We start from the raw sequence: 27,943 nt of genomic DNA on the forward strand, positions 1-27,943 counted from the left end.
CGGTTTACCATGATGCTAACGTTGACGTTTCTCTTCTTCTTCTTCTGTATTCCAGCGGATCATCCCGATGGCGCTGTGCTGTCCGACACGCCGGGCCCGAACCCGGACCTTAGCCCCGCCCACTCGTTGCCGCCGGGCCACTCGTTGCCACCGGGCCACTCGTTGCCGCCGGGCCTCCACCCCGACCACGACCTGCTGACGTGCGGCCAGTGCCAGGTCACGTTCCCGCTGGGCGACATCCTCGTCTTCATCGAGCACAAGAAGAAGCAGTGCCAGACGCCGCCGCCCGGCGGCTGCTACGACGCTAAGATGGACGACGGCCGCGGCGGCGGGGGGGGCGGCGGCCTGATGCCGGGGCTCCACCCCTTCGCCCCGCGGGGGGCGGAGCTCCGGAAGGCGCTGGAGCCCGTGGAGGTCGGAGTGCAGGCCACGCCGGAGGACGAGGAGGCCGCGGGGCGGCGCCGCCGTGACCAGAACACGCCCACCAGAGGGATCTGCCCCAAGCAGGAGAACGCCGTGACGGGTAGGCGTGGCCGCTTCCGAAATTTTATAGTTTGCACTAATGGGCGTGGCCTAACGGCTCAACAGCGCCCCCTAGAAAACTTTGTGCCTCAAGCCCCACAACACGGTTTGACGTACATGCACGAAAATCAGTACACACCTGTATCATGTCACAACTTAAAGAAAAGTCTCTTGGAGCCATGGCCCAAACCCAACAGGAAGTCGGCCATTTTGAATTAATCGTGTAATTTTGGCGCAATTTATGCCATTTCTTCGGCCGTTTCTTTGCCCGAACCGTAACGTGCACCCAGGTGTGTTATACATCAAAATGTGCGTCTCCATCCTGCGACAACGCACATTACTTTTCTCTTTCAAAAGTGTTACCATGGCGACGCTAGACGCCAAAAAGCGCGCCCACCCTTCATCTGATTGGTCCATATTTGATAGTTCCTACTTTCTGCCATAACTTTTGAATGGTTTGATATAGAGAGTCGTGGGTGGTGTCATCTGAGTCCTTGACTTTTATTGATGAAAATTGCACGAGCGAGGGCCCGTTCATCGCTGCTTGTAGCTTTAATTTTCTATTGGACTTTCCTAAATGGCCACAGCGACGCGGCGCGCCGTTTTGAGCTGAACATTTGTCGGACGCCCTGCTTCTATTTTCTTCCTGTCGCTCACGTTGAAAGCCGATTGAGAGCCGGTTGAAAGCCGGTTGAAAGCCGGTTGAAAGCCGGTTGAAAGCAGGTTGAATGCGCTGTAGGAAACGGTCACGGATGAGCCACTTTCCTTTTCCTCAACTCCTGCCGTCTGGAAGAGGGTCCTGTTTGAAAAAAAAAGACAAAGTCTACTGTAAATCGTCTTTTTGGGTGAAGTTTAGCATTTGATTGGTGGATGGCGAGTCCACTCTAGCCGCGCCCCTGGTTACCATGTTTACAGTGTTACCATGGTTACAGTGTAGCGCTTCTGACATCGCTACTAACCGACTTGCTGTTGGCTACATTGTACATTTCCAGTAAAGAAACATGTAAATATCACAATATCAAGCGTGTTTTCTGTTTAGAAAGTACAAACGTAGGAAGATAACAAGTACTCGCCCATCTTTTACTTGTCTCTTTACTCTTTAACTGTTGTCCAGTCTGATGTTGTCGAGTCACAGCTGGTAGCTACGCTAGCTGCTACGTGACGTAACAGAACTGCACATTAACGGTTCCAGTGTTTCAGGACAGAGAGACTCCGATGTCACGCAGTGCGACGCGATAGTCGGACGCTCACGGGCAGTTATGACACGTGTGACCTGGTCGTTTGTTCGGAGGGTTTTCCCTGCGTTGGGACGTCGCCGCGGAGACGCCGGCAGGTTCCTGGCGTCTTCCTAGCGTCTTCCTAGCGTCTTCCTAGCGTCCTCTGTTGGTGGTCTGGTTGTGGCTCCTGTCGTGCGTCCCGGCGTGCGTGCGTGCGTGCGTGCGTGCGTGCGTGCGTGCGTGCGTGCGTGCGTGCGTGCGTGCGTGCGTGCGTGCGTGCGTGCGTGCGTGCGTGCGTGCGTGCGTGCGTGCGTGCGTGCGTGCGTGCGTGCGTGCGTGCGTGCGTGCGTGTGTGTTCACACTCGGCCCACTTCTTTGGTTTTGCTGCAGTTCATTTTCTCTTTTTCGCAGGTTTGACTCAGATTTAACACCCGAGTCTGACGCTACATGTGCAGATAACACCCCAGTATTTATACATTTAGATATTTATACATCTAGATATTTATACATTTAGATATTTACATATTTATACATTTAGATATTTATACATTTAGATATTTATACATTTAGATATTTACATATTTATACATCTAGATATTTATACATTTAGATATTTATACATTTAGATATTTATACATTTAGATATTTATACATTTAGATATTTATACATTTAGACATTTAGATATTTATACATCTAGATATTTATACTTTTAGATATTAATACATTAATATATTTACACATTTAGATATTTATACATTTAGATATTTATACATTTAGATATTTATACATTTAGATATTTATACATTTATACATTTAGACATTTATACATTTAGATGTTTATACATCTAGATATTTATACATTTACATATTTATACATTTAGATATGTATACATTTAGATATTTACATATTTATACATTTAGATATGTATACATTTAGATATTTACATATTTATACATTTAGATATGTATACATTTAGATATTTACAAATTTATACATTTAGATATGTATAAATTTAGATATTTACACATTTACATATTTATACATTTAGATATTTATACATTTAGACATCTAGATATTTATACATTTACATATTTATGTATTTAGACATTTAGATATTTATACATTTAGATATTTATGTATATTTTTATACATTTATATATATATTTATAAATGCATATATATATTTTTATACATTTATGTTTATACATTTGTATATATCTATGCATTGATATATATTAATATACATCTTTATATTTTTATACATTTATATATATTTTCATACATTTATATATAGGTTCTTTCAGACCACAAGGTACGAGAGAAATGCACCCGTTTTCATGAGTCTAGTTGAAATGAATACCAGCTGAATTTATACTAAAAAAGGAAGTTCTCTGTACCTGAATCCCATTGGTGGAGCTGCTACGGGAAAGAACCCAAACATCCAAACATCTCACCTCCAGCCCCAAATCTCCCACCTGGAGACGACTTGCGTTGTAACAGACGACCCTTTACATATTTAGGTCAGGGTTAGGGTTAGGGTTCCTGGGAACCGTTCCTAGCTTCCCTGTGGTCCCAGAACCCCCCCCCCCCTCTCTCTCTCTCTCTCTCTCTCTCTCTCTCTCTCTCTCTCTCTCTCTCTCTCTCTCTCTCTCTCTCTCTCTCTCTCTCTCTCTCTCTCTCTCTCCCTCTCTCTCTCTCTCTCTCTCTCTCTCTCTCTCTCTCTCTCTTAATTACTTTGCATGAACATCATTTAAATATTAAAATTTCTTTAATCATCAAAGCAGCAGCATCATGAATATTCATGTGTTCATAACCCCCAAACCCCCATCAGGTTCATTACTGCTGCACACACACATTAATACACACACACACACACACACACACACTCACACACACACACACACACACACACACACACACACACACACACACACACACACACACACACACACACACACACACACACACACACTCACACACACACACACACACACACACACACGCGCACACACGCACACACACACACACACACACACACACACATGCGGCAGCTAGCTAGCAGCGCTAACCAGTGTTAATCCACTAACTAGACTAAACCGGCATCTATACATCCATCCCTCACCCATCCATCCCTCCCTCATCCCTCATCCATCCATAACTCCCTCATCCCTCCATCCCTCCCTCATCCGTCATCCCCCCCGCTAGCTGCAGTGTTAGCGTCTCCTCATCTGCATAACGACTGTGTCGTTGACTTTAGCAACATTAGCATATGAAGCTGTTAATGACTGTGATTGTTGCTGATTCAGGACCTGCAGGTGGGGGTGAGGGGGTGAGGGAGAGGAGGATGGAGGTGAGGGATGGAAGGATGGAGGATGAAGGTGAGGGAGAGGAGGATGGAGGATGAAGGCGTTTCTGCCCTAACTTTATTTGAGGAGTGAGGAGAGTTTTATAGTGAAGTCTCTAATGTTTAAACCCTGGTCCCCCGACATAAACCAAGTTTCTATAAGTTTCACCGTTTCCAATTGGACTGAAGAAAAATAAGCCAAGAGTCAGATCGTCTGGTGTTCCGTTCAAAAACTGCAGAGGTTTTTATTGCATAAAAACAATCATTACAACCACAGGAGAATTAACCGTTCCAATGGACAACTCTATAATCTTTCATCGCGTCTTCCTCCTTATTTACTCTCAGAGGGCCCGGGGGTTTTATTTATTATCATGATTAACACCCATATTCTTCCACTGTTTCCCTCATGTATATTTTATCGGAGGAACAACAAACAACCGTTCATTTTTTAAACTTTATCCACCTGCACCTTTTATCAACAACAGGTGTCGTCTCCCAGAATCTTGTGTTTCCTTACAATCTTGAGACCATTGAACACTCAAGGGGAGGATTCCCCGACTGACACTTGTTATTACTGATTTCGGTGTAAATTGCTCAAACAAGGGCAATCTCTAGACACCTGGTGTGATAAATGACGCCCTTTATACCCAGAAAAAGGGGAGAGAATTCACACACCGAGAGCGGAGCTTCTCTCAGGAGCCGCGTGTTTCCTTCCAGTCTGAGCCGAGACAGGCAGGTTTGTACAGCAGTGTGTCCCAACCCGGGGTCCGGGCCCCCCCTGGGGTGCGACCCCAGTTTTTTCATATAAAATAAACACATTTGTATGCAGTTTAGAAGTTTGGGGACGTCCCTGCGCTGCTGGAATCGGGGCGTCCCTTTTGTCTCGTCCGTGTTGGAACGTTCTTGTTCCTGTTCTTGTGTCGTTTAGGCTGAAATCTCTGGCGTCTGCCATCGTTTACCATCGTTTACGGGCCAGATCCAGGAAACAATGCTGGCCGGCGGCTGCAGAACCGTCTGATTACAAACAGACAGACTCTCCTCCTCCGTCGCCTCCTTTCTTATCTCCCCACAGATATCTGGAGACTTTCAGAATAAAAGTCTCTCCTACCAACACTGTAGCTCATTGTTGACACTCGTGTCCAAAACTCTTCTCACCACACGCTGTTGTTGGTGTTTTTTTCTGGGTAAAACATTAAAAATCACCAGATTCCTGTAGTGAGGGGTTGTAGGGTTAGGTCTTGTAGGGTTAGGGGTTGTAGGGTTAGGGGTTGTAGGGTTAGGTCTTGTAGGGTTAGGTGTTGTAGGGTTAGGTCTTGTAGGGTTAGGGGTTGTAGGGTTAGGGGTTGTAGGGTTAGGTCTTGTAGGGTTAGGTGTTTTGTAGGGTTAGGTCTTGTAGGGTTAGGGGTTGTAGGGTTAGGTCTTGTAGGGTTAGGTCTTGTAGGGTTAGGTCTTGTAGGGTTAGGGGTTGTAGGGTTAGGTTTTGTAGGGTTAGGTCTTGTAGGGTTAGGGGTTGTAGGGTTAGGTTTTGTAGGGTTAGGTCTTGTAGGGTTAGGTCTTGTAGGGTTAGGTCTTGTAGGGTTAGGTCTTGTAGGGTTAGGGGTTGTAGGGTTAGGTCTTGTAGGGTTAGGTCTTGTAGGGTTAGGTCTTGTAGGGTTAAGTCTTGTAGGGTTAGGGGTTGTAGGGTTAGGGGTTGTAGGGTTAGGTCTTGTAGGGTTAGGTCTTGTAGGGTTAGGTCTTGTAGGGTTAAGTCTTGTAGGGTTAGGGGTTGTAGGGTTAGGTCTTGTAGGGTTAGGGGTTGTAGGGTTAGGTCTTGTAGGGTTAGGGGTTGTAGGGTTAGGTCTTGTAGGGTTAGGTCTTGTAGGGTTAGGGGTTGTAGGGTTAAGGGTTGTAGGGTTAGGTCTTGTAGGGTTAGGTCTTGTAGGGTTAGGTCTTGTAGGGTTAGGTCTTGTAGGGTTAGGGGTTGTAGGGTTAGGTCTTGTAGGGTTAGGTCTTGTAGGGTTAGGTCTTGTAGGGTTAGGTCTTGTAGGGTTAAGTCTTGTAGGGTTAGGGGTTGTAGGGTTAGGTCTTGTAGGGTTAGGGGTTGTAGGGTTAGGTCTTGTAGGGTTAGGTCTTGTAGGGTTAGGGGTTGTAGGGTTAGGTTTTGTAGGGTTAGGTCTTGTAGGGTTAGGGGTTGTAGGGTTAGGTTTTGTAGGGTTAGGTCCTGTAGGGTTAGGTCTTGTAGGGTTAGGGGTTGTAGGGTTAGGGGTTGTAGGGTTAGGTCTTGTAGGGTTAGGTCTTGTAGGGTTAGGTCTTGTAGGGTTAGGGGTTGTAGGGTTAGGTCTTGTAGGGTTAGGTCTTGTAGGGTTAGGGGTTGTAGGGTTAGGTTTTGTAGGGTTAGGTCTTGTAGGGTTAGGGGTTGTAGGGTTAGGTCTTGTAGGGTTATGGGTTGTAGGGTTAGGTCTTGTAGGGTTAGGGGTTGTAGGGTTAGGGGTTGTAGGGTTAAGTCTTGTAGGGTTAGGGGTTGTAGGGTTAGGTCTTGTAGGGTTAGGTCTTGTAGGGTTAGGGGTTGTAGGGTTAGGTTTTGTAGGGTTAGGTCTTGTAGGGTTAGGGGTTGTAGGGTTAGGTCTTGTAGGGTTATGGGTTGTAGGGTTAGGTATTGTAGGGTTAGGGGTTGTAGGGTTAGGGGTTGTAGGGTTAGGTCTTGTAGGGTTAGGTCTTGTAGGGTTAGGTCTTGTAGGGTTAGGTCTTGTAGGGTTAGGGGTTGTAGGGTTAGGGGTTGTAGGGTTAGGTCTTTTAGGGTTAGGGGTTGTAGGGTTAGGTCTTGTAGGGTTAGGGGTTGTAGGGTTAGGTCTTGTAGGGTTAGGTCTTGTAGGGTTAGGGGTTGTAGGGTTAGGTCTTGTAGGGTTAGGGGTTGTAGGGTTAGGTCTTGTAGGGTTAGGTGTTGTAGGGTTAAGTCTTGTAGGGTTAGGTCTTGTAGGGTTAGGTCTTGTAGGGTTAGGGGTTGTAGGGTTAGGTCTTGTAGGGTTAGGTCTTGTAGGGTTAGGGGTTGTAGTGTTAGGTCTTGTAGGGTTAGGTCTTGTAGGGTTAGGTCTTGTAGGGTTAGGGGTTGTAGGGTTAGGTCTTGTAGGGTTAGGTCTTGTAGGGTTAGGGGTTGTAGGGTTAGGGGTTGTAGGGTTAGGGTTGTAGGGTTAGGGGTTGTAGGGTTAGGGGTTGTAGGGTTAGGTCTTGTAGGGTTAGGGGTTGTAGGGTTAGGTCTTGTAGGGTTAGGGGTTGTAGGGTTAGGTCTTGTAGGGTTAGGGGTTGTAGGGTTAGGTCTTATAGGGTTAGGGGTTGTAGGGTTAGGGGTTGTAGGGTTAGGTCTTGTAGGGTTAGGGGTTGTAGGGTTAGGTCTTGTAGGGTTAGGTCTTGTAGGGTTAGGTCTTGTAGGGTTAGGGGTTTTAGGGTTAGGTCTTGTAGAGTTAGGGGTTGTAGGGTTAGGGGTTGTAGGGTTAGGGGTTGTAGGGTTAGGGGTTGTAGGGTTAGGGGTTGTAGGGTTAGGGGTTGTAGGGTTAGGTCTTGTAGGGTTAGGTCTTGTAGGGTTAGGTCTTGTAGGGTTAGGGGTTGTAGGACCAGGTCCTGATCCTTGTCCTGGACCCGGTCCTGGTCCAGGTCTCTTCCCTCTTTCAGGGGGGTTTCCAGGGTGTTCTGGCTCTCTGAGACCGTTTGTGTGCTACTAGTGGAACTGAGGCCGTCGTGGGGTTTTATTGGACATTTCTGTTGCCTCAGACTAGCGTGTCGTTGCCTCAGACTAGCGTGCCGTTGCCGCGGCGGCGACCCGTTTACAGTCGACCCGTTTACAGTCAGGATGTGGTCGTGTGTTTTCGTGGTCGTGTGTTTTCGTGCGTCGCTTTGGTTCTTTTTGTAGCTCGTCTCTTCCTTGGTGCGTAACTTTAACGCTCCTCCATAAACAGGTGGTTCAGGAGGCGGCGGCCGTTTTACTGCCATTTTTACCGCCGTTTGCAGCTGGAACGAAGCCGGAGACGCCAGCACCACTAGCACAACGCCGAGCTAAACGCCGAGCACGGGGGTTTGTCGGGGCAAATGAAAACAGACTGAACAGGAACCGGTCTGGGTCGTAAACGAGGACAGGAAGTGGAAACTGACCCGGTTTTTCACCTCCTCTGTAATCATTTGAAGAGAATTTGAAGGTTTATGACAAACCACCAGTTCTAGAACACCTGGCGGATTTCTGACAAACCAGCATCTCCACTTCAGAGAGGAATCACTTTCATTTTCTTACCTTTAAAGTTCAATTCAATTCACTTTTATTTATATAGCGTCTAATACAACAGTTGTCTCTAGGATCTTTCCAGAACCAGAACATGAACATAAACCCCTGAGCAATCATTATTCATCTGAGTAATGAGTAATTAGAGATTTAAGAGACAAATGGTGGAAAAGTGGGATAAAAAGATAAAATCAACCCAAACGGTTCTGTAACTAAATTTAAGAGACTCCAACCTGGCCGGGTCCGGCCCGGAGGAGGTTCTGGGGGGTTTGGACCGGAGGAGGTTCTGGAGGTTTGGGGGGTTTGGGGGGTTTGGACCGTCGGTGACGGCCAGAGAACAGAAGGATGTGCTGGAACGTCCAGCCGGTGGCAGCGGTTCCTCCATTGTTGCCGTGCCAACGTGCCAACACTTCACCTGACGACACGTCACCACTCGACCTCCAGACCGACACAATGAGCGTCTGCAGAGACGCAGACGTCTCTGCGGACCAGGCCGGGACCGACGGGACAGACGGACGGTCCTGCTCACGCTGGAGCTGCAGGTCTGCTGTGGTTGCAGCTCGTCAGCATTCGTAGACAGAGGAGTCAAGTAACAAAGTACAAATACTTCATTACCTTACTTAAGTAGAAATGTTGGTTATCTATACTTCACTGGAGTAATTATTTTTCAGACAACTTTTTACTTTTACTCCTTACATTTTCACACAATTATCTGTACTTTTTACTCCTTACATTTTAAAAACAGCCTTGTTACTCTATTTCATTTATCCTTTAATAAAAACTATCCAGTTAAATTGCTCCATCCGGATAGAGTGAATTTGGTTGTGGTTGTTTCAGATGTTCTTGTCCAGTTTTGTTCTTACATCCGTTCCCTCAGATTCCTGCAACTAAACTTGGATGTACATTCCAATAAAGGTTAGGATAAATGATAACATGAACATGAAGTTTGACTTTTTGCACCATTACAATACTTATAGGCAACTAGTCATCATATCTGCTGCTCTCTGAAACACATGTTAATGCTCAATAGTACACATATATGCTTCTTTAATATATTTATATTAACACATGTTAATGCTCAATAGTACACATATATGCTTCTTTAATATATTTATATTAACACATGTTAATGCTCAACACAGTCTCACTCCCAGCGCGTCAAAAACCGACGCTTGGTCAGGGCCCTTAGGCGTCAGTTTCTGACGCACAAGGTCGACCTCAGCGTCATGCACCGACGCAGCGGGCTCTCAACAGATTCTAATGTAACCCGGCGGCGTCGCTTCAAGCCGCTCACAGCATCAATCCCATTGGATAAGTGAGGACCGGCCGCGTTGCTTCCAGCCGCTGGGCGCATCAGTCCCCCATTGGATAACGGAGGATCGGACACACGGAAGTATTCTAATTACTGTCCGTTTTGACGTTAACGGCGATTTTCACAATGATATCTGTAACATTTCTTAAGGCAGAAACACAACATTAGTGGGTTAATTTCCTGCACATCAATGTTCATGTTTTTCCCTTCATTCTGAGAAATAAAGAGTTGTTTTACGCTGAGAGCATCATGACAGCCAATCAGAATCCTGTAAAAAACATCAACAAATGACACGTGTAACTTCCAGGCTGATTTATGGTTCCGCGTTACACCAACGCAGAGCCTACGGCGTAGGGTACGCTCTGCGTCGATTTAACGCGGACCATAATTCAGGCTTTATTCTAAAGGATGCAGCGGCAAAATGTTGCAAGGATGTCTTTGTGGTTTTTTCCTAATCTGCAGGTCAACATATGAGACGTAAAATGGTTTTACTGACACCGGTACTGTCGCTGCTGCTCTCCTGGGCTGCGGCGGAGACGTGCCGGGGGACGCGCTGCTTCGGCGGGGGCTCCGGAGACCCGAGCCCGGGCAGCAGAGCCTCCAGACCCCCGAGCACCATGGGCAGCACCCCGGGGCAGCACCCAGGGGAGATGGGCGCACCCCGCCGGGGCGCAGCAGCAGGACGCGCAGCCGCGGATTGCGAGCGCCTCCAGCGCTGCCGGCGCAGCGCTGGAGAGCGCGCCGGAGAGCGCGCCCCCGGACCCGGTGCGTGTGTCCGACAGAGCCGCGCAGTTCCTGGCCGACTCATCATCATTATCATTGTTCCGGTTTTTTCAAATCCCCCCGGACAGGGTGTAGGGAGAGTGGACGAGGAATAACTCAGCTTTTCTCTTTTCTTTGTTTTTATTTCCTTGAAATTAATGTACTGCTTCTGTGGCAACAAGACGTACATTTGGGTTGTAGCAGGTTATAAACCTGTGAAAAAGAAATGAAACCCAAGTACAACGTAGTTAATTGCCTCAAACATAATCATATAATCAATAACAACAAAAGCAATAACCATCGTCATCATCATTGTCATCATCCGTCATAATTAAATACAATTAAATGGGGATTTACAAATACAAAATAAATTGCTTTGCACTTTTGCAAGTAAACACAAAAAGTTAATCTTATGTCATATGTTTATTTCATCTTAAGTTTTGAGCCGCGATGTTCATTCATAACTTAAACGGCGTGCTCCGCCACACCCACAAACACACACATTCCCAGGTGCCGACAGCGCGACAGCGCAGCGGCGCATCATCAGCACAGCAACCATGTCACACACAAGTGATCGCAGCCGCGAGATGCGGATCCAGCACAGCAAGTATAAACAAAACCCGTCACATTAATAAACGGAGCTCTTACCAGTACCGCATCACTCTCCCGACAATTTTACGTCACCGCACGGATCGCTTCCGCTTATGGCGTAACCGGCGGCACACAGCTGATTAATAAGGACATCACACCCGGACACGTGGACCACCCACCTTACACCCCGCTCCTCCCACTGTGATTTATTGGAAGTGATTTATAACTTAACAATCATCATCATCATCATCATCATCATGATCATCTTCATCTTCATCATGATCATCTTCATCTTCATCATCATCATGATCATCTTCATCTTCATCTTCATCTTCATCATGATCATCTTCATCTTCATCATCATCATGATCATCTTCATGATCATCTTCATGATCATCTTCATCTTCATCATCATCATCATCATCATCATCATCATCATCTTCATCTTCATCATCATCATCATGATCATCTTCATCTTCATGATCATCTTCATCATCATCATCATCATCATCATCATCTTCATCATCATCATCATGATCATCTTCATCTTCATCATCATCATGATCATCTTCATCTTCATCATCATGATCATCTTCATGATCATCTTCATCATCATCATGATCATCTTCATCTTCATCATCTTCATCATCATCTTCATCATCATCATTATGATCATCTTCATCTTCATCATGATCATCTTCATCATCATCATGATCATCTTCATCTTCATCATCATCATCATCATCATCATGATCATCTTCATCTTCATCTTCATGATCATCTTCATCATCATCATCTTCATCTTCATCATCATCATCATGATCATCTTCATCATCATCATCATCATCATGATCATCTTCATCTTCATGATCATCTTCATCATCATCATCATGATCATCTTCATCTTCATCATCATCATCATCATCATGATCATCTTCATCTTCATCATCATCATCATGATCATCTTCATCATCATCATCATCATGATCATCTTCATCTTCATGATCATCTTCATCATCATGATCATCTTCATCTTCATCTTCATCATCATCATCATCATGATCATCTTCATCATCATCAATATCATGATCATCTTCATCTTCATCTTCATCATCATGATCATCTTCATCATCATCATGATCATCTTCATCATCATCATCATCTTCATCTTCATCATCACCATCTTCATCATCATCATTATGATCATCTTCATCATGATCATCTTCATCTTCATCATCATCATCATCATGATCATCTTCATCATCATCATCTTCATCTTCATCATCATCATCATGATCATCTTCATCATCATCATCATCATCATCATCATGATCATCTTCATGATCATCTTCATCATCATCATCATGATCATCTTCATCTTCATCATCATCATCATCATCATGATCATCTTCATCATCATCATCATGATCATCTTCATCTTCATCATCATCATCATCATCATGATCATCTTCATCATCATCATCATCATGATCATCTTCATCATCATCAATATCATGATCATCTTCATCTTCATCTTCATCATCATGATCATCTTCATCATCATCATGATCATCTTCATCTTCATCATCATCATCATCATCATCTTCATCATCATCATTATGATCATCTTCATCTTCATCATCATCATCATGATCATCTTCATTTTCATCATCATCATCTTCATCATCATCATGATCATCTTCATCATCATCATGATCATCTTCATCATCATCATGTGACCTTCGGAAGTGTCAAAGGTCACCGCGTCTGTTGCTTTTCGGCCTGAAAAGACTATTTTGTGTCTTTTTTTGCATAGTTCCCTAACGCTTTGAGCTAAGACACTGAAATTCTAGATTATGTATCAGGAGGTGACTTTCATCCACTGTGCGGATTTTCAGATCTGTGTGACCTTCGGAAGTGTCAAAGGTCACCGTGTCTGTTGCTTTTCGGCCTGAAAACACTATTTCGTGTCTTTTTTTGCATAGTTCCCTAACGCTTTGAGCTACGAGACTGAAATTCTAGACTCTGTATCAGGAGGTGACTCTCATCCCCTGTGCCGAGGTCCAGACCCGTGCGACCTTCGGAAGTGCCAAAGGTCACCGTGTGTGGTGCCTTTGTCGGGCCTTTGAAATGTTTTTTTGAATAATTCACTAACACTTTGAGCTGGGAGACTGATTTTTGACTATGTTGCAATGCAGAAGGCCCTTTGCTAGGATCTTTTTGTCCCGTGGCTGTACGACTTCCACAGAGCTAGTTGGCATTGCAGAGGGTTCACAGAGTTGAGACTTGGCAAGCCCAATCTAAGCCCCATATGGAGGCCACAGGTCGAGTTTTACTTGGTTTGGTCAAATATTGTGGCAACGTTGTCCGTTCGAATGTTGGAAAAGGTGACGTTTCAAAGCCCCGCCCATCGAAAAGTACAGGTCTGATCTGCACCAAACTAATGTCTGCCTGTTCAGGGGATGCCCCCAAACAACATATAAAAATTCAGACTCCTAGCTAAAGGCGTTAGTGAACTATGCAAAAAAAGACACAAAATAGGCCCTGTTCCATTAGTCAGGAGGCTCTCAGAGCTAGAGGTTTCTACACCCTCCTAACCAGCCAGAACGTTTTAGAGGAAACACTGTTGCAGAAGTCATAGAAATCTGAATTTTGTATATGTTGTTTGAGGGCATCCCCTGATCAGACAGACGTTAGTTTGGTGCAGATCAGACCTGTACTTTTCGATGGGCGGGGCTTTGAAACGTCACCTTTTCCAACATTCGAACGGACAACGTTGCCACAATATTTGACCAAACCAAGTAAAACTCGATCTGTGGCCTCCATATGGGGCTTAGATTGGGCTTGCCAAGTCTCAACTCTGTGAACCCTCTGCAATGCCAACTAGCTCTGTGGAAGTCGTACAGCCACGGGACAAAAAGATCCTAGCAAAGGGCCTTCTGCATTGCAACATAGTCAAAAATCAGTCTCCCAGCTCAAAGCGTTAGTGAATTATTCAAAAAACATTTCAAAGGCCCGAAAAAGGCACCACACACGGTGACCTTTGGCACTTCCGAAGGTCGCACGGGTCTGGACCTCGGCACAGGGGATGAGAGTCACCTCCTGATACAGAGTCTAGAATTTCAGTCTCGTAGCTCAAAGCGTTAGGGAACTATGCAAAAAAAGACACGAAATAGTGTTTTCAGGCCGAAAAGCAACAGACACGGTGACCTCTGACACTTCCGAAGGTCACACAGATCTGAAAATCCGCACAGTGGATGAAAGTCACCTCCTGATACATAATCTAGAATTTCAGTGTCTTAGCTCAAAGCGTTAGGGAACTATGCAAAAAAAGACACGAAATAGTCTTTTCAGGCCGAAAAGCAACAGACGCGGTGACCTTTGACACTTCCGAAGGTCACATGATGATGATGAAGATGATCATGATGATGATGAAGATGATCATGATGATGATGAAGATGATGATGATGAAGATGATCATGATGATGATGATGAAAATGAAGATGATCATGATGATGATGATGATGATGATGAAGATGATCATAATGATGATGATGAAGAAGATGATGATGATGATGAAGATGAAGATGAAGATGATCATGATGATGATGAAGATGATCATGATGATGAAGATGAAGATGATCATGATATTGATGATGATGAAGATGATCATGATGATGATGATGATGATGATGAAGATGAAGATGATCATGATGATGATGATGATCATGAAGATGAAGATGATCATGATGATGATGATGATGAAGATGATCATGATGATGAAGATGAAGATGATGAAGATGAAGATGATCATGAAGATGAAGATGATCATGATGATGATGATGATGATGAAGATGAAGATGATCATGATGATGATGAAGATGATCATGATGAAGATGAAGATGATCATAATGATGATGATGAAGATGATGATGAAGATGAAGATGATCATGATGATGATGAAGATGATCATGAAGATGATCATGATGATGAAGATGAAGATGATCATGATGATGATGAAGATGAAGATGATCATGATGATGATGATGAAGATGAAGATGATGATGATGATGATGATGAAGATGATCATGAAGATGAAGATGATCATGATGATGATGATGAAGATGAAGATGATGATGATGATGATGAAGATGAAGATGATCATGAAGATGAAGATGATCATGATGATGATGAAGATGATCATGATGAAGATGAAGATGAAGATGATCATGATGATGATGAAGATGAAGATGATCATGATGAAGATGAAGATGATCATGATGATGATGATGATGATGATGATTGTTAAGTTATAAATCACTTCCAATAAATCACAGTGGGAGGAGCGGGGTGTAAGGTGGGTGGTCCACGTGTCCGGGTGTGATGTCCTTATTAATCAGCTGTGTGCCGCCGGTTACGCCATAAGCGGAAGCGATCCGTGCGGTGACGTAAAATTGTCGGGAGAGTGATGCGGTACTGGTAAGAGCTCCGTTTATTAATGTGACGGGTTTTGTTTATACTTGCTGTGCTGGATCCGCATCTCGCGGCTGCGATCACTTGTGTGTGACATGGTTGCTGTGCTGATGATGCGCCGCTGCGCTGTCGCGCTGTCGGCACCTGGGAATGTGTGTGTTTGTGGGTGTGGCGGAGCACGCCGTTTAAGTTATGAATGAACATCGCGGCTCAAAACTTAAGATGAAATAAACATATGACATAAGATTAACTTTTTGTGTTTACTTGCAAAAGTGCAAAGCAATTTATTTTGTATTTGTAAATCCCCATTTAATTGTATTTAATTATGACGGATGATGACAATGATGATGACGATGGTTATTGCTTTTGTTGTTATTGATTATATGATTATGTTTGAGGCAATTAACTACGTTGTACTTGGGTTTCATTTCTTTTTCACAGGTTTATAACCTGCTACAACCCAAATGTACGTCTTGTTGCCACAGAAGCAGTACATTAATTTCAAGGAAATAAAAACAAAGAAAAGAGAAAAGCTGAGTTATTCCTCGTCCACTCTCCCTACACCCTGTCCGGGGGGATTTGAAAAAACCGGAACAATGATAATGATGATGAGTCGGCCAGGAACTGCGCGGCTCTGTCGGACACACGCACCGGGTCCGGGGGCGCGCTCTCCGGCGCGCTCTCCAGCGCTGCGCCGGCAGCGCTGGAGGCGCTCGCAATCCGCGGCTGCGCGTCCTGTTGCTGCGCCCCGGCGGGGTGCGCCCATCTCCCCTGGGTGCTGCCCCGGGGTGCTGCCCATGGTGCTCGGGGGTCTGGAGGCTCTGCTGCCCGGGCTCGGGTCTCCGGAGCCCCCGCCGAAGCAGCGCGTCCCCCGGCACGTCTCCGCCGCAGCCCAGGAGAGCAGCAGCGACAGTACCGGTGTCAGTAAAACCATTTTACGTCTCATATGTTGACCTGCAGATTAGGAAAAAACAGATTTATAGCTCCGAATGGAAACCACAAAGACATCCTTGCAACATTTTGCCGCTGCATCCTTTAGAATAAAGCCTGAATTATGGTCCGCGTTAAATCGACGCAGAGCGTACCCTACGCCGTAGGCTCTGCGTTGGTGTAACGCGGAACCATAAATCAGCCTGGAAGTTACACGTGTCATTTGTTGATGTTTTTTACAGGATTCTGATTGGCTGTCATGATGCTCTCAGCGTAAAACAACTCTTTATTTCTCAGAATGAAGGGAAAAACATGAACATTGATGTGCAGGAAATTAACCCACTAATGTTGTGTTTCTGCCTTAAGAAATGTTACAGATATCATTGTGAAAATCGCCGTTAACGTCAAAACGGACAGTAATTAGAATACTTCCGTGTGTCCGATCCTCCGTTATCCAATGGGGGACTGATGCGCCCAGCGGCTGGAAGCGACGCGGCCGGTCCTCACTTATCCAATGGGATTGATGCTGTGAGCGGCTTGAAGCGACGCCGCCGGGTTACATTAGAATCTGTTGAGAGCCCGCTGCGTCGGTGCATGACGCTGAGGTCGACCTTGTGCGTCAGAAACTGACGCCTAAGGGCCCTGACCAAGCGTCGGTTTTTGACGCGCTGGGAGTGAGACTGTGTTGTAATGCTCAATAGTACACATATATGCTTCTTTAATATATTTGCATTATACTAAGATGCTTCATTTTCAATGGCTTTTGTCCTTAATGGCTTTTTTCCCCCTTACATTACTTTTACTTTTATACTTTAAGTAGTTTTGAAACCAGTACTTTTATACTTTTACTTGAGTAAAAAACTTGAGTTGATACTTCAACTTCTACAGGAGTATTTTTAAACTCTAGTATCTATACTTTTACCTGAGTAATGAATGGGAATACTGAAGACACCTCTGTTCGTAGATCTGGTGTGGTTGCAGCTCGTCAGTAAGGCTGAACGATTAATTGCATTTGCGATAATATCGCGATGTGATAAAACAAGATTTTTCTAACCACAAAGGCTGCGATTTGATCTGGTCACGTTGCAGGCAGGGAAAAAAAGTCAATAGTGCCGCGTGTCCGCCTTTAACCTACTGTATCTACCATGGCCTCAGTGTTAGGGCTCGGCCAGGCGGGGCTTTATAAATATATGGGCTTTATAAATATATGGGCTTTATAAATGTATTAAATATATGAGCGCGGAGTCGGCGTGGCGACGAGCACGAGCCGGGACAGTGGAGTCGCGCTGTTAAGCCAGATTTATGGGTCCACGTTAAATCGATGCAGAGCTTACGCCGTTGGTCACGCGGCGACGCGCGCTGTACGGTGTGCGTCGCCGCGTAACCACGGCGTAGGCTCTGCGTTGGTGTAACGCAGAACCATAAATCTGCCTTAAACCACCTGCAGCCCGTCAGCTCATCAGGAGGAGAAGTTAAAGAGCGGCTGCGAGTTGTTCATTGCTGATTCGTTTTGTTAACTCTGATCTTTGTTGGTTTGTTTGTTAGTTTGCTGGTGGGTTTTTTTCTCTCTGTGATTTTTGAGTTATTTGTCAAGAAGTTCTGAGTTCCCTGTGAGGAAGGTTTTTTGTTCCCTGTGGGATTTTTTTGTGTTTTTCTTTTAAACTACGCCTCGTTTTGGCTAAAGTTTAACCCGGTTTGGTGTCGTGTGATTGGGTTCAGAGAGAACGACCCATAACATTCGTGTACAGACGTGAGTAGACGTGTTAAAGAGGTAAAGACACAGATTTGTTTTCTTTATTGTTGTAATCTGTGTTTGAAATAAATATGACATTGTTTATTATAAAACAGACTGATTTATTGCGTGTGTTGTTGAAAAATACATGAGAACAGGACCTTGAAAAAGTCGGGGGGGGGGGGGGGGGTAACCATGAGCTACCAATAATAGTAATAATAATAATAACTAAAGTCGGGCAGATCTTTCTGCCGTCTGGTTTGACAGTGTCCAGATGTTACGTCTACATTTAGCTCTCCGTTAGCAAACACTGTTAACAAACACGCTAAAGGTGTAGTCGTAGAAGACGGTTTGTCCCAGAGTCTGTCCCGCGGTCTGTCTCAGAGTTTGTCGCGGCTTCATTTTTGGGTTTGTCCCTGGATCTGTCTCAGGGTTTGTCCCATGGTTTTTATTGGATTTTTATTGGGGTTTTTCCCGGTGTCTGTCCCGGGTTTCCTCGGCTCCCTGATGACTCACGTTTCCGTGTTTGCAGCAGCAGCAACATTAGCGTTGTGACTCCCGTCGTCTGATTCACCCTCCTGTAACGACGTTAACGTTGTTAACGTTGTTAACGACGTTAGTCGTGATCAAATGGATCCACATGAGACGAGTGTCGGTGACGTTGGAGCTCCAACCTTCATCCGCCGCTAACGCTAACGGACCCGTAGAGACTCCTGCGTCTCCTGCGCCGCGGCGGCTAGCGCTGCGCCGTTAGATGAGATTGCTGCTGTTAATCAGCTGAGCATTCAGCTCTCGTTTAGCTCCCACCGCCGGCGTGACTCGTTCATGATCCTGGAAACGCAGGAGAGACGAGTCTGGAGTGTGTGTGTGTGTGTGTGTGTGTGTGTGTGTGTGTGTGTGTGTGTGTGTGTGTGTGTGTGTGTGTGTGTGTGTGTGTGTGTGTGTGTGTAAATAATATAATGAACGTCAAATAAATATATTAAGAATATTAAATTGAAAAATAAATATAGAATAGAATATCATATAGAATGATATAATATAGCACAATATAATATAAAGTAATATATGTAATACTATAATAGCATATAATAATATATTAATATCCTAACATAACATAATATTTTTTATAATATTATAACATATAACAAAAGGATATCACCATACTATAATATATAACAATATAATAACACTATAGTTTAACCTCCCATGAGATCTCATAACATAATATAATAATACACTATAAAACAATTTATCATGATAATGCCAAGAATAATTATTTTCCGATGCGCTATCCGATGCGTTATCCGATGCGTTATCTCGGGTCACGTACAGCCTCAGTGCTGTGATTGGGTCGGTACGTTATGTACCGGGGGACAGGAGGGTACCAGAGCCGTCACAGGTCTCGATGGTTCTGGTTCTGGCTCCTAGCGTGATCCGAGGGATCGGACCTAGTGCTGCTGCGCTGCTAGCTCTCCCCGCCTCTCCTGTGATCGCTGTTTAATTTAATTTAGCTATTTAACCCGTAATTCCAGCCATATTTATTGGGCCGGGGGAGAATATTGGGCCATTAGCCGCCCCAGATGAGAACAGAGGTGGAAATGAGACCGCTGACTGCCGCTAACCGCCGCTAACCGCCGCTAACTGCCGCTTGACCTCTGCACCTCTGCTTTTCCAGCCTCTCTCCCGTTTCCCTCTGATTAGCTCAGTAATTACGGCAAATTGAATCATGGTGAAAAGTGGAATCAGCGGTAATGAGACGCTTCTGCCGAGGGAGGAGAGAGGAGAGCAGCGCCGCGGCTACGAGAGGAGAGCCGCGCCGCGGCTACGAGAGGAGAGCCGCGCCGCGGCTACGAGAGGAGAGCCGCTGCGCTCGGCTGCTGGACGCTAACGTAAATGCCTCGGCGTGTGTTTGGACAGTGATGAGGCATTGTGACAGCACCGTGGTCGACCTGAATGTCAGCTTCCTACCCCCCCTGCACAAGACGACACCTTGGAAGTTGCCTCAAACAGACTTGAATCCCTAGATCACCCTATGGGGTGATTTGGAACTTAGTGACAGTCATGCCAAATCGATGGGGACATTTGGCCACAGATCACATCCAACTGTGAATTGCTTTTCGTCTGTCACGTTGTTGATTCCTGCCTTTTGTGCTTTGAATGTACTGTATAAAAGTCTTGTCGTTGAGCCACTCTGGGTCGGCACACCAACCCAGACACGATCTGTGCTGGTCATGTTCAGCGCCGGCTACTGAATAAAACTCACTACACCACAGCTGACTTCTCAACTGGTTTTGATGAATTCCTCAACCACAGCTAAAGCCACGGCCCGCCGTACGCAGGAACGGTGTCATAAACACTCCTGCAGGGATCCGTTTACGTCGTTGACGGAGACAAATGACCTCAGGGGTTTGGTTGTCTCCTCCTTCATGCTTTTGTTTTGAAAGTCTCTCTATTTCCTCTACAGGTCCAGCCGACCCGGCGGGTCACGAGTAGCTAGTTCAGCTACTTCAGCTAGTTCAGCTAGTTCCCGTAGGAACCTCTAGTCCTGGCAGGTTTGGTAGAGTAACAAATAACCAGCATTTATCTATTAATCTGACTAGTACTCTGATTAGTACTCTGATTAGTACTCTGATTAGTACTCTGACTGGTACTTTAACTAGTACTAGTACTCTGACTAGTCGACAGCAAAGCACAACAAGGAATCTGCGTAAATCCACCGGTTTGCGCCACCTAGAAAACTTTGTGCCTCAAGCCCCACAATACGGTTTGATGTACATGCAGGAAAATCGCTACACACCTGTATCATGTCGCAACTTAAAGAAAAGTCTCTTGGGGTCATGCCCGAAACCGAACAGGATGTCACCCATTTTGAATTAATCGTGTCATTTTGCCGCAATTTATGCCATTTCTTCTGGCCGTTTCTTCGCCCGAACCGTAACGTGCACCCAGGTGTGTTATACATCAAAATGTGCGTCTCCATCCTGCGACAACACGCATTACTTTTCTCTTTCAAAAGTGTTACCGTGGCGACGCTAGACGCCAAAAATTCAGCCCCCCTTCATCTGATTGGTCCATATTTGATAGTTCACATAACTTCTAATGGTTTGACATAAAGAGTCATGGGTGGTGTCATTTCTGATTTGCTTATGATGATAAGTTGAGTTTTATGTGAACACTAAAGGCACTTTTTATAGTATTATTGACCTAGGAATGTGGGGGGAACCCGGGGGGTGGGCATGAGTGTGAGGGCCCGTCCATCGCTGCTTGCAGCTTTAATTATTATTATTATTAAAGGAAGTGATGCTTCCTGGGAGCCGGACCCCCCTGGTTCCTCCGGTTCCTGCAGGTTTCTAACGGCCGTCACCTCTGCTGTAAATCCTCCCGTGGTCCTGGTACCCCGGACCCTGGGAGACGCAGCGAAGGGGGCGTCCCCCGTCCCCTCGTCCGCTAGCGGCGGCGGCGGCGAGCAGCTTCTTCATGAAGCAGGAAATAACGGGGTGATTAAATAGAGTCGTATATTAAAGTACAGCTGACATTAGAATTAGCATAATGTGCTCTCGCCTCGGGCTGCATACTTTATTTGCCATCTGCGTTAGACTCCCGTCCCCCGGGAGGGCGCTAGCTCGCTAACACACACACACACACACACACACACACACACACACACACACACACACACACACACACACACACACACACACACACACACACACACACACACACCTCAGCACATGAAAAGGACGAACGGAGGGAGGGAATATTTGTTTTATTGGAGCAGCGAGGTGTTAGCGTGCGCGTTAGCGTGCGGGTTAGTGTGCGCGTGAGCGTGCGCGCCAGCGTGGTGAGGAAGTGCTGTCCGCTGTCGTTAAGTAAATAAGTGTGGGCTGTAATTAAGTCAAAGGCTGCAGGACGGAGGTGAGCAGCTGCTCCTCTTTACTCACTCATTCATTATTCATGTTCATTAATACGTTCATTAGTGGATTCAGAAGGAAACACTTTTACTGCTGAGCTTCACAAGGAATTAACGCGTTAACATCCTGGTGTTTAAGCATCCACTCAGTGACACACACACACACACACACACACATATACATACAGTATATATATATATATATATATATATATATATATATATATATATATATATATATATATATATATATATATATATATATATATATATATATATATATATATATACTGTATGTATATATATTTATATTTGTAACCGCTGAACCCCGACTAAGTAATATAAAATACCAATAGTCCAGAACAACAACGCTCAGAACATCTGTCTGTGTCTGAGACACAATAAAATGAATTACTAGTACTATGATTCTGACACACACACACACACACACACACACACACACACACACACACACACACACACACACACACACACACACACACACACACACACACACACCCTTCAATGAGGGAAACAATTAGAGCAGATTAATTATTCTCCCGTAATCTCTCACTCCGAGAGTCCCGGGTCAAGAATAAGAACATCCATTAAAGAAGGAGAGGAAACGTGTGTGTGTGTGTGTGTGTGCGTGCGTGCGTGCGTGCGTGCGTGCGTGCGTGCGTGCGTGCGTGTGTGTGTGTGTCAGAATCATAGTACTATTAATTAATTTTATATATATTAATCATTATTAATCCAACTATTGCCCTCCCGTTGTTCCGTGTGACGTCGTTCAGCAGGGACGATGTTCAAAAGTTCAGTAGTTTATAAATGAATTGTTCACGTTCATCGTTCACCATTTTCACTTTGAACCAGTTCAAATTCAGTTCATTTCAATATTTTTAGGTGAGAAGTCGGAATGAAACGCCCCCCGATCCTAAACATGTTCACTGTTACAATCATGTGTCCAAGATCCAGACAAGGGGACGAGTCCGTAGGAAACACCTCCAGGGAGGACGATTGTTTCAGACGATTGTTGGATTTTTATTTGAATCGATTGTCCACCAAACACAACTTTGACAACTTTTGGAAGTCAATCTCAAACGTAATGATTTTATGTTTAATGATAAGTTTTATTTATGAGTAAAAGGGACAGTTATTGGCAAAATGTATATAGGATTAGGGTTAGGGGGTTAGGGAGTTAGGGAGTTAGGGATAGGGGTTAGGGAGTTAGGGATAGGGGTTAGGGAGTTAGGGATAGGGGTTAGGGAGTTAGGGATAGGGGTTAGGGAGTATTACTGAGATTGGACTCTGTGTAAATGAATCCTGACGGTGTGTTTTTGTGTTTTCAGGAGGCGAGCCGTCCAACTACATCTGCACCAGCTGCAAGCAGCCGTTCTCCAGCGCCTGGTTCCTGCTGCAACACGCCCAGAACACGCACGGGATCCGGATCTACCTGGAGTCCGGGTCGTCGTGCGCCGCGCTGACGCCGCGCCTCACTCTGCCGCCGCCGCCGCCGATGGGCCACGACTCCATCGCGCCGTCGCCGCTAGCCAACTTCCTGGGCGACGGCAGCAACCCCTTCCACCTGCTGCGGATGGCGGCGGCGCCGCTGCTGCGGGAGCCGCTGCGCGAGCCGCCGCCGCCGGGCTTCGCGGAGAACCGCCTCCCCCCCAACACGCCGCCCTTCCTCAGCCCGCCCCCCCGCCACCACCACCACCTGGAGCGCCTTAGCGCCGAGGAGATGGGCCTCATCGCGCAGCACCCCAGTGCCTTCGAGCGCGTGATGCGGCTCACGCCGATGGCGCTGGAGTCCCAGTCCATGGACTTCTCGCGGCGGCTAAGGGAGCTAGCGGGCAACAACGCCACCACCACGCCGCCGCCGCTGTCGCTATCGCCCCCCGGGATCCGGCCTATGCACCGATTGCTGAACCCCAACCCCTTCCAAACGGGACACAAGTCGCCCTTTCTGAGCACGCCGCCGCCGCCGCTGCCGGCGCTACCGCCCGCTAGCACCACGCCGCCGCAGAACCCGAACAAGGTCAAGTCCTGCGAGTTCTGCGGCAAGACCTTCAAGTTCCAGAGCAACCTGGTGGTTCACCGGCGCAGCCACACCGGCGAGAAGCCGTACAAGTGCCAGCTGTGCGACCACGCCTGCTCGCAGGCTAGCAAGCTCAAGCGCCACATGAAGACGCACATGCACAAGGTCGGCGGCGGCATTGGCGGCGGCGGTGGGTCGCTGACGGGCCGATCCGACGACGGCAGCTCCCCCGAACCCGGAACCAGCGACGTCACCGGCGAGGATGGCGTCAAGAACCGCGACGCCGACTTCCACGGCGAGGAGGAGGAGGAGGAGGAGGAGGAGGAGGAAGAGGAGATGGAGAACGAGAGTCGGCCGGAGTCCAACTTCAGCATGGAGTCGGAGTTTTACCGGAACCACCGGGAGAACGGTGCCAAGCTACCGCCGCCGCCGCCAACGCCGTCGGAGGAGAACAAGATGGAGAAGATGGTGGACAACGGCGGCATTGGCGTCATCGGCGGCTACAACAACCTGATCGTCGACAATCGCAAGAGGATGTCCTTCCCCAAACGGGTTTCCGGGGACGAGGACTCGGCGTTGGAGCGGACGCCCATCAACGGACGCAACTGCGGCTCCGGCGACTCCTTCTCAGGCCTGTTCCCGCGCAAGCCCACGCCCATCGCTAGCCCGGCGCTGTCCACCGCCTCCAGCAAGAGGATCAAGATCGAGCGGGACCTGGACGTCGCACCGCCGCCGCTACCGCCGCCGCCCCACATCCCCTCGGAGAACGTTTACTCGCAGTGGCTAGTGGGCTATGCCGCCTCGCGCCACTTCATCAAGGACCCGTTCCTGGGCTTCAGCGACTCCCGACAATCGCCCTTCGCCTGCTCGTCCGACGAGCACTCGTCGGAGAACGGCAGCCTGCGCTTCTCCACGCCGCCGGACGGGGACCTGCTGGACGGCTGCACGGCCAGCGGGGGCAGCACGCCGCGCCCCGGCGGCGGCGCCGGCACCCGGCCGGGATCCAAGGACGGCTCGCGGCGCTGCGACACCTGCGAGTACTGCGGCAAGGTGTTCAAGAACTGCAGCAACCTGACGGTGCACCGGCGCAGCCACACCGGCGAGCGGCCGTACAAGTGCGAGCTGTGCAACTACGCCTGCGCGCAGAGCTCCAAGCTAACGCGCCACATGAAGACGCACGGCCAGATGGGGAAGGAGGTTTACCGCTGCGACATCTGCCAGATGCCCTTCAGCGTCTACAGCACGCTGGAGAAGCACATGAAGAAGTGGCACGGCGAACACTTGATGACCAGCGAGGTCAAAATCGAACAGGCCGAACGGGCGTAAGGCCGAGCTAGCCTAGCCTAGCCTAGCCGGGACTAGAAACAAGGCTAGCTGGATACTTTTATATTCATTTTGGTTCAATTTTTGTGTTTTTTGATTAAAAAAAAAAAACTGCCAACTGAGAACAAAAGAGCGACAACAGAGCTAGCTAAACTGCCTCATTTGGCTTTCATTTCGTAACAATCAGTTAAGTTATAAAAACGTGTGGAGCCTTTTTAACTGTGCAATAATTTCTGTATTTATTGGATTTTTTGTATTTCGGCATGTGCAGGTATATTTTTATCTGGCTGTTTTTTCTGTTTACTTTTGGTTTTGTACTTTTATACGGAAGAGTATCAGGGAGAAATAATATTTGAGAGGGGAAGATTTTTTTTTATTGTGCAACAAAAGTCGAAATTTTGAGAAAAAAGTAGAAATGCTGACATTAATGTTGAAATACAATTTCAAGAATAAAGTCGAAATTTCATGAAAAAAGTCGAAATTTCGTGAATAAAGTCGAAATTTCGAGAATAAAGTTGAAATACAATTTCAACTAAAAAAGTCGAAATTTCATGAATAAAGTCGAAATTTCGAGAATAAATTCGAAATTTCGTGAATAAAGTCGAAATTTCATGAATAAAGGTGAAATTTCGTGAATAAAGTAGAAATTTCGAGAATAAAGTCGAAATTTCATGAATAAAGTCGAAATTTCGAGAATAAAGTCGAAATTTCGTGAATAAAGTCGATATTTCATGAATAAAGGTGAAATTTCGTGAATAAAGTAGAAATTTTGAGAATAAAGTCGAAATACAATTTCGAGAAAAAAGTCGAAATGTCGAGAAAAAAGTCGAAATTTCGTGAATAAAGTCGAAATTTCAATAATGAAGTTGAAGTACAATTTCGTGAATAAAGTTGAAATGTCTTTATGAGCTAAAAGAGAACGAATTTATTTGTTATTGTCTCAGAAGGTTGACTTTATTCTCGACATTTCGACTTTTTTCTCAACATTTTGACTTTTTTCTCAACATTTTGACTTTTTTCTAAAAGTGCATAATCAAAAAAAAAAAATCTTCCTCCTCTAAAATATTATTTGTATTTTTCCCTAAAACTCTTCCGTACTTTTAAAACCCACATCCTGAGAAACCGTCTCCGTTGCAACACCACTCCCGACCACGGGGGGGCAGCACCTCTCAACAAGGTTCCTAGCTAACACTCCTGCACCTACTGGGACTTAACGGTGCTTTAATAATTAATAATAATGGAGCTAAACGCCCCCTGGTGGTCAGACCTGGTATTGCTGCCCGGAGCGGCGTTAAGGCTTTTTCTTCTTCTGTGTTTTTTTTGCCGCTGCTTGTAGGGAATTATATATACATCTAATTAAGTAATGTCTTGAAAAGATGCTTAATTCAATCTTCAATTTGAGAGCAGAGTTATTAACTGAGAATGCTAGAATTAGTTTATTTTGTGTGATGACGATACGCGAACAACAATCCTTTGGCGTTGTAGCACGAACTGACTCTAAAACATGTCGATGTGATTGGATATGTAGCACTGAGTGTCGTTAGCGATGGGAAAGGTTCCTGGCCCCGCCTCCTCGTTAGCGCTACGCCGCCGAGCTCCAGCAACACTAGCATAAATCTGCGTGCGTAGTTTAGTTTTGTTTTAAAGCGAGATGGAAAGCACAGTCACATCTCAGGGTGAACTTTTACCGCGGCCCTTTATCAACCCGCCCGTCCCGCGGTCGCCATTAGCGGTCGCCGCTAGCGGTCGCCGTTAGCGGTCGCCGTTAGCGGTCGCCGTTAGCACGTCCAGGTCTCCAGATTCCTTATCCACCATTATTTATCTCCTTATTTATAAGATACAACTAATTGAAATTGTATCGGTAGTTTATTCGCTTAATTAATGACGTCTGGAAACAAAACTGGACAAAGTTTAGCTGCTAGCTCAGTTTTCTTTTGAGATCAGAAAACCAGCAGAAAAACCAGCATTTTCGTGTTTTTCTTTCCAACAGACAAACAATCAAAAACCTCTCGTTTTTCAGATCCTGGTTCTGTAGTTCCGTGTTTTGAACACTAGAGGGCGCATCGTACGAATTAATGGACTGACTAGCGAGTGCTAACATCATTTTCCCAGGCGCTTCCTTGTTTTTCAGAAAAACTGTAGTTTCTTTTACAAACAAAAAACCTGAGTTTCTGTTTTCTTTTCTCTCCAAAACGGTTCTGAAAAAAAAACCGATTAGCTCAGTTTTACGTTAAAGTCTCAACACGGTAATCTTTTCTTTTCTTCCTAGCTGCACTTTCATTTGGAAATCATATTTAATTAATGCGCTGACAACATTTAAAAAGATCTTTACGGCACTTTATGGTTCTTTCGTCCAAAACTCGTACGGCTAACAGGCGGAAGGGGCGGGGCTTGGGGCCGTGAAAGGGGCGGGGCTTGAGATTGACGGACAGGCGGAAGGGGGCGGGGCTTGGGATCGGAAAAGGGGCGGGGCTTGGGATCGGCGGACATGCAAAAGGGGGCGGGGCTTGGGATCGGCGGACGCGGGAGTGCCAGGTTAGC

At 46.1% G+C, this 27,943-nt stretch overlaps 1 protein-coding gene across 1 annotated transcript; it reads left to right on the forward strand.

Annotated features, from left to right (window-relative positions):
- The first annotated feature begins 12 nt into the window (after positions 1-12).
- On the forward strand, positions 13-27,785 carry bcl11ba (BCL11 transcription factor B a). The gene is made up of 2 exons (XM_061743351.1): positions 13-523; positions 23,391-27,785. The coding sequence occupies exons 1-2, from the start codon at positions 13-15 to the stop codon at positions 25,403-25,405; spliced, it is 2,526 nt and encodes an 841-aa protein (XP_061599335.1). The 3' UTR covers positions 25,406-27,785.
- Positions 27,786-27,943: the final 158 nt, after the last annotated feature.

The sequence above is a fragment of the Cololabis saira genome, chromosome 16 (assembly GCF_033807715.1).
Source record: "Cololabis saira isolate AMF1-May2022 chromosome 16, fColSai1.1, whole genome shotgun sequence".
Taxonomy (NCBI): Eukaryota; Metazoa; Chordata; class Actinopteri; order Beloniformes; family Belonidae; genus Cololabis; species Cololabis saira.

Excerpts from the sequence above, each read along its gene's own strand:
- bcl11ba (XM_061743351.1), top strand. The coding sequence starts at position 13 with ATGCTAACGTTGACGTTTCTCTTCTTCTTCTTCTGTATTCCAGCGGAT. Across the intron at positions 524-23,390 it reads GCAGGAGAACGCCGTGACGG|GAGGCGAGCCGTCCAACTAC; the intron begins GTAGGCGTGGCC and ends TTGTGTTTTCAG.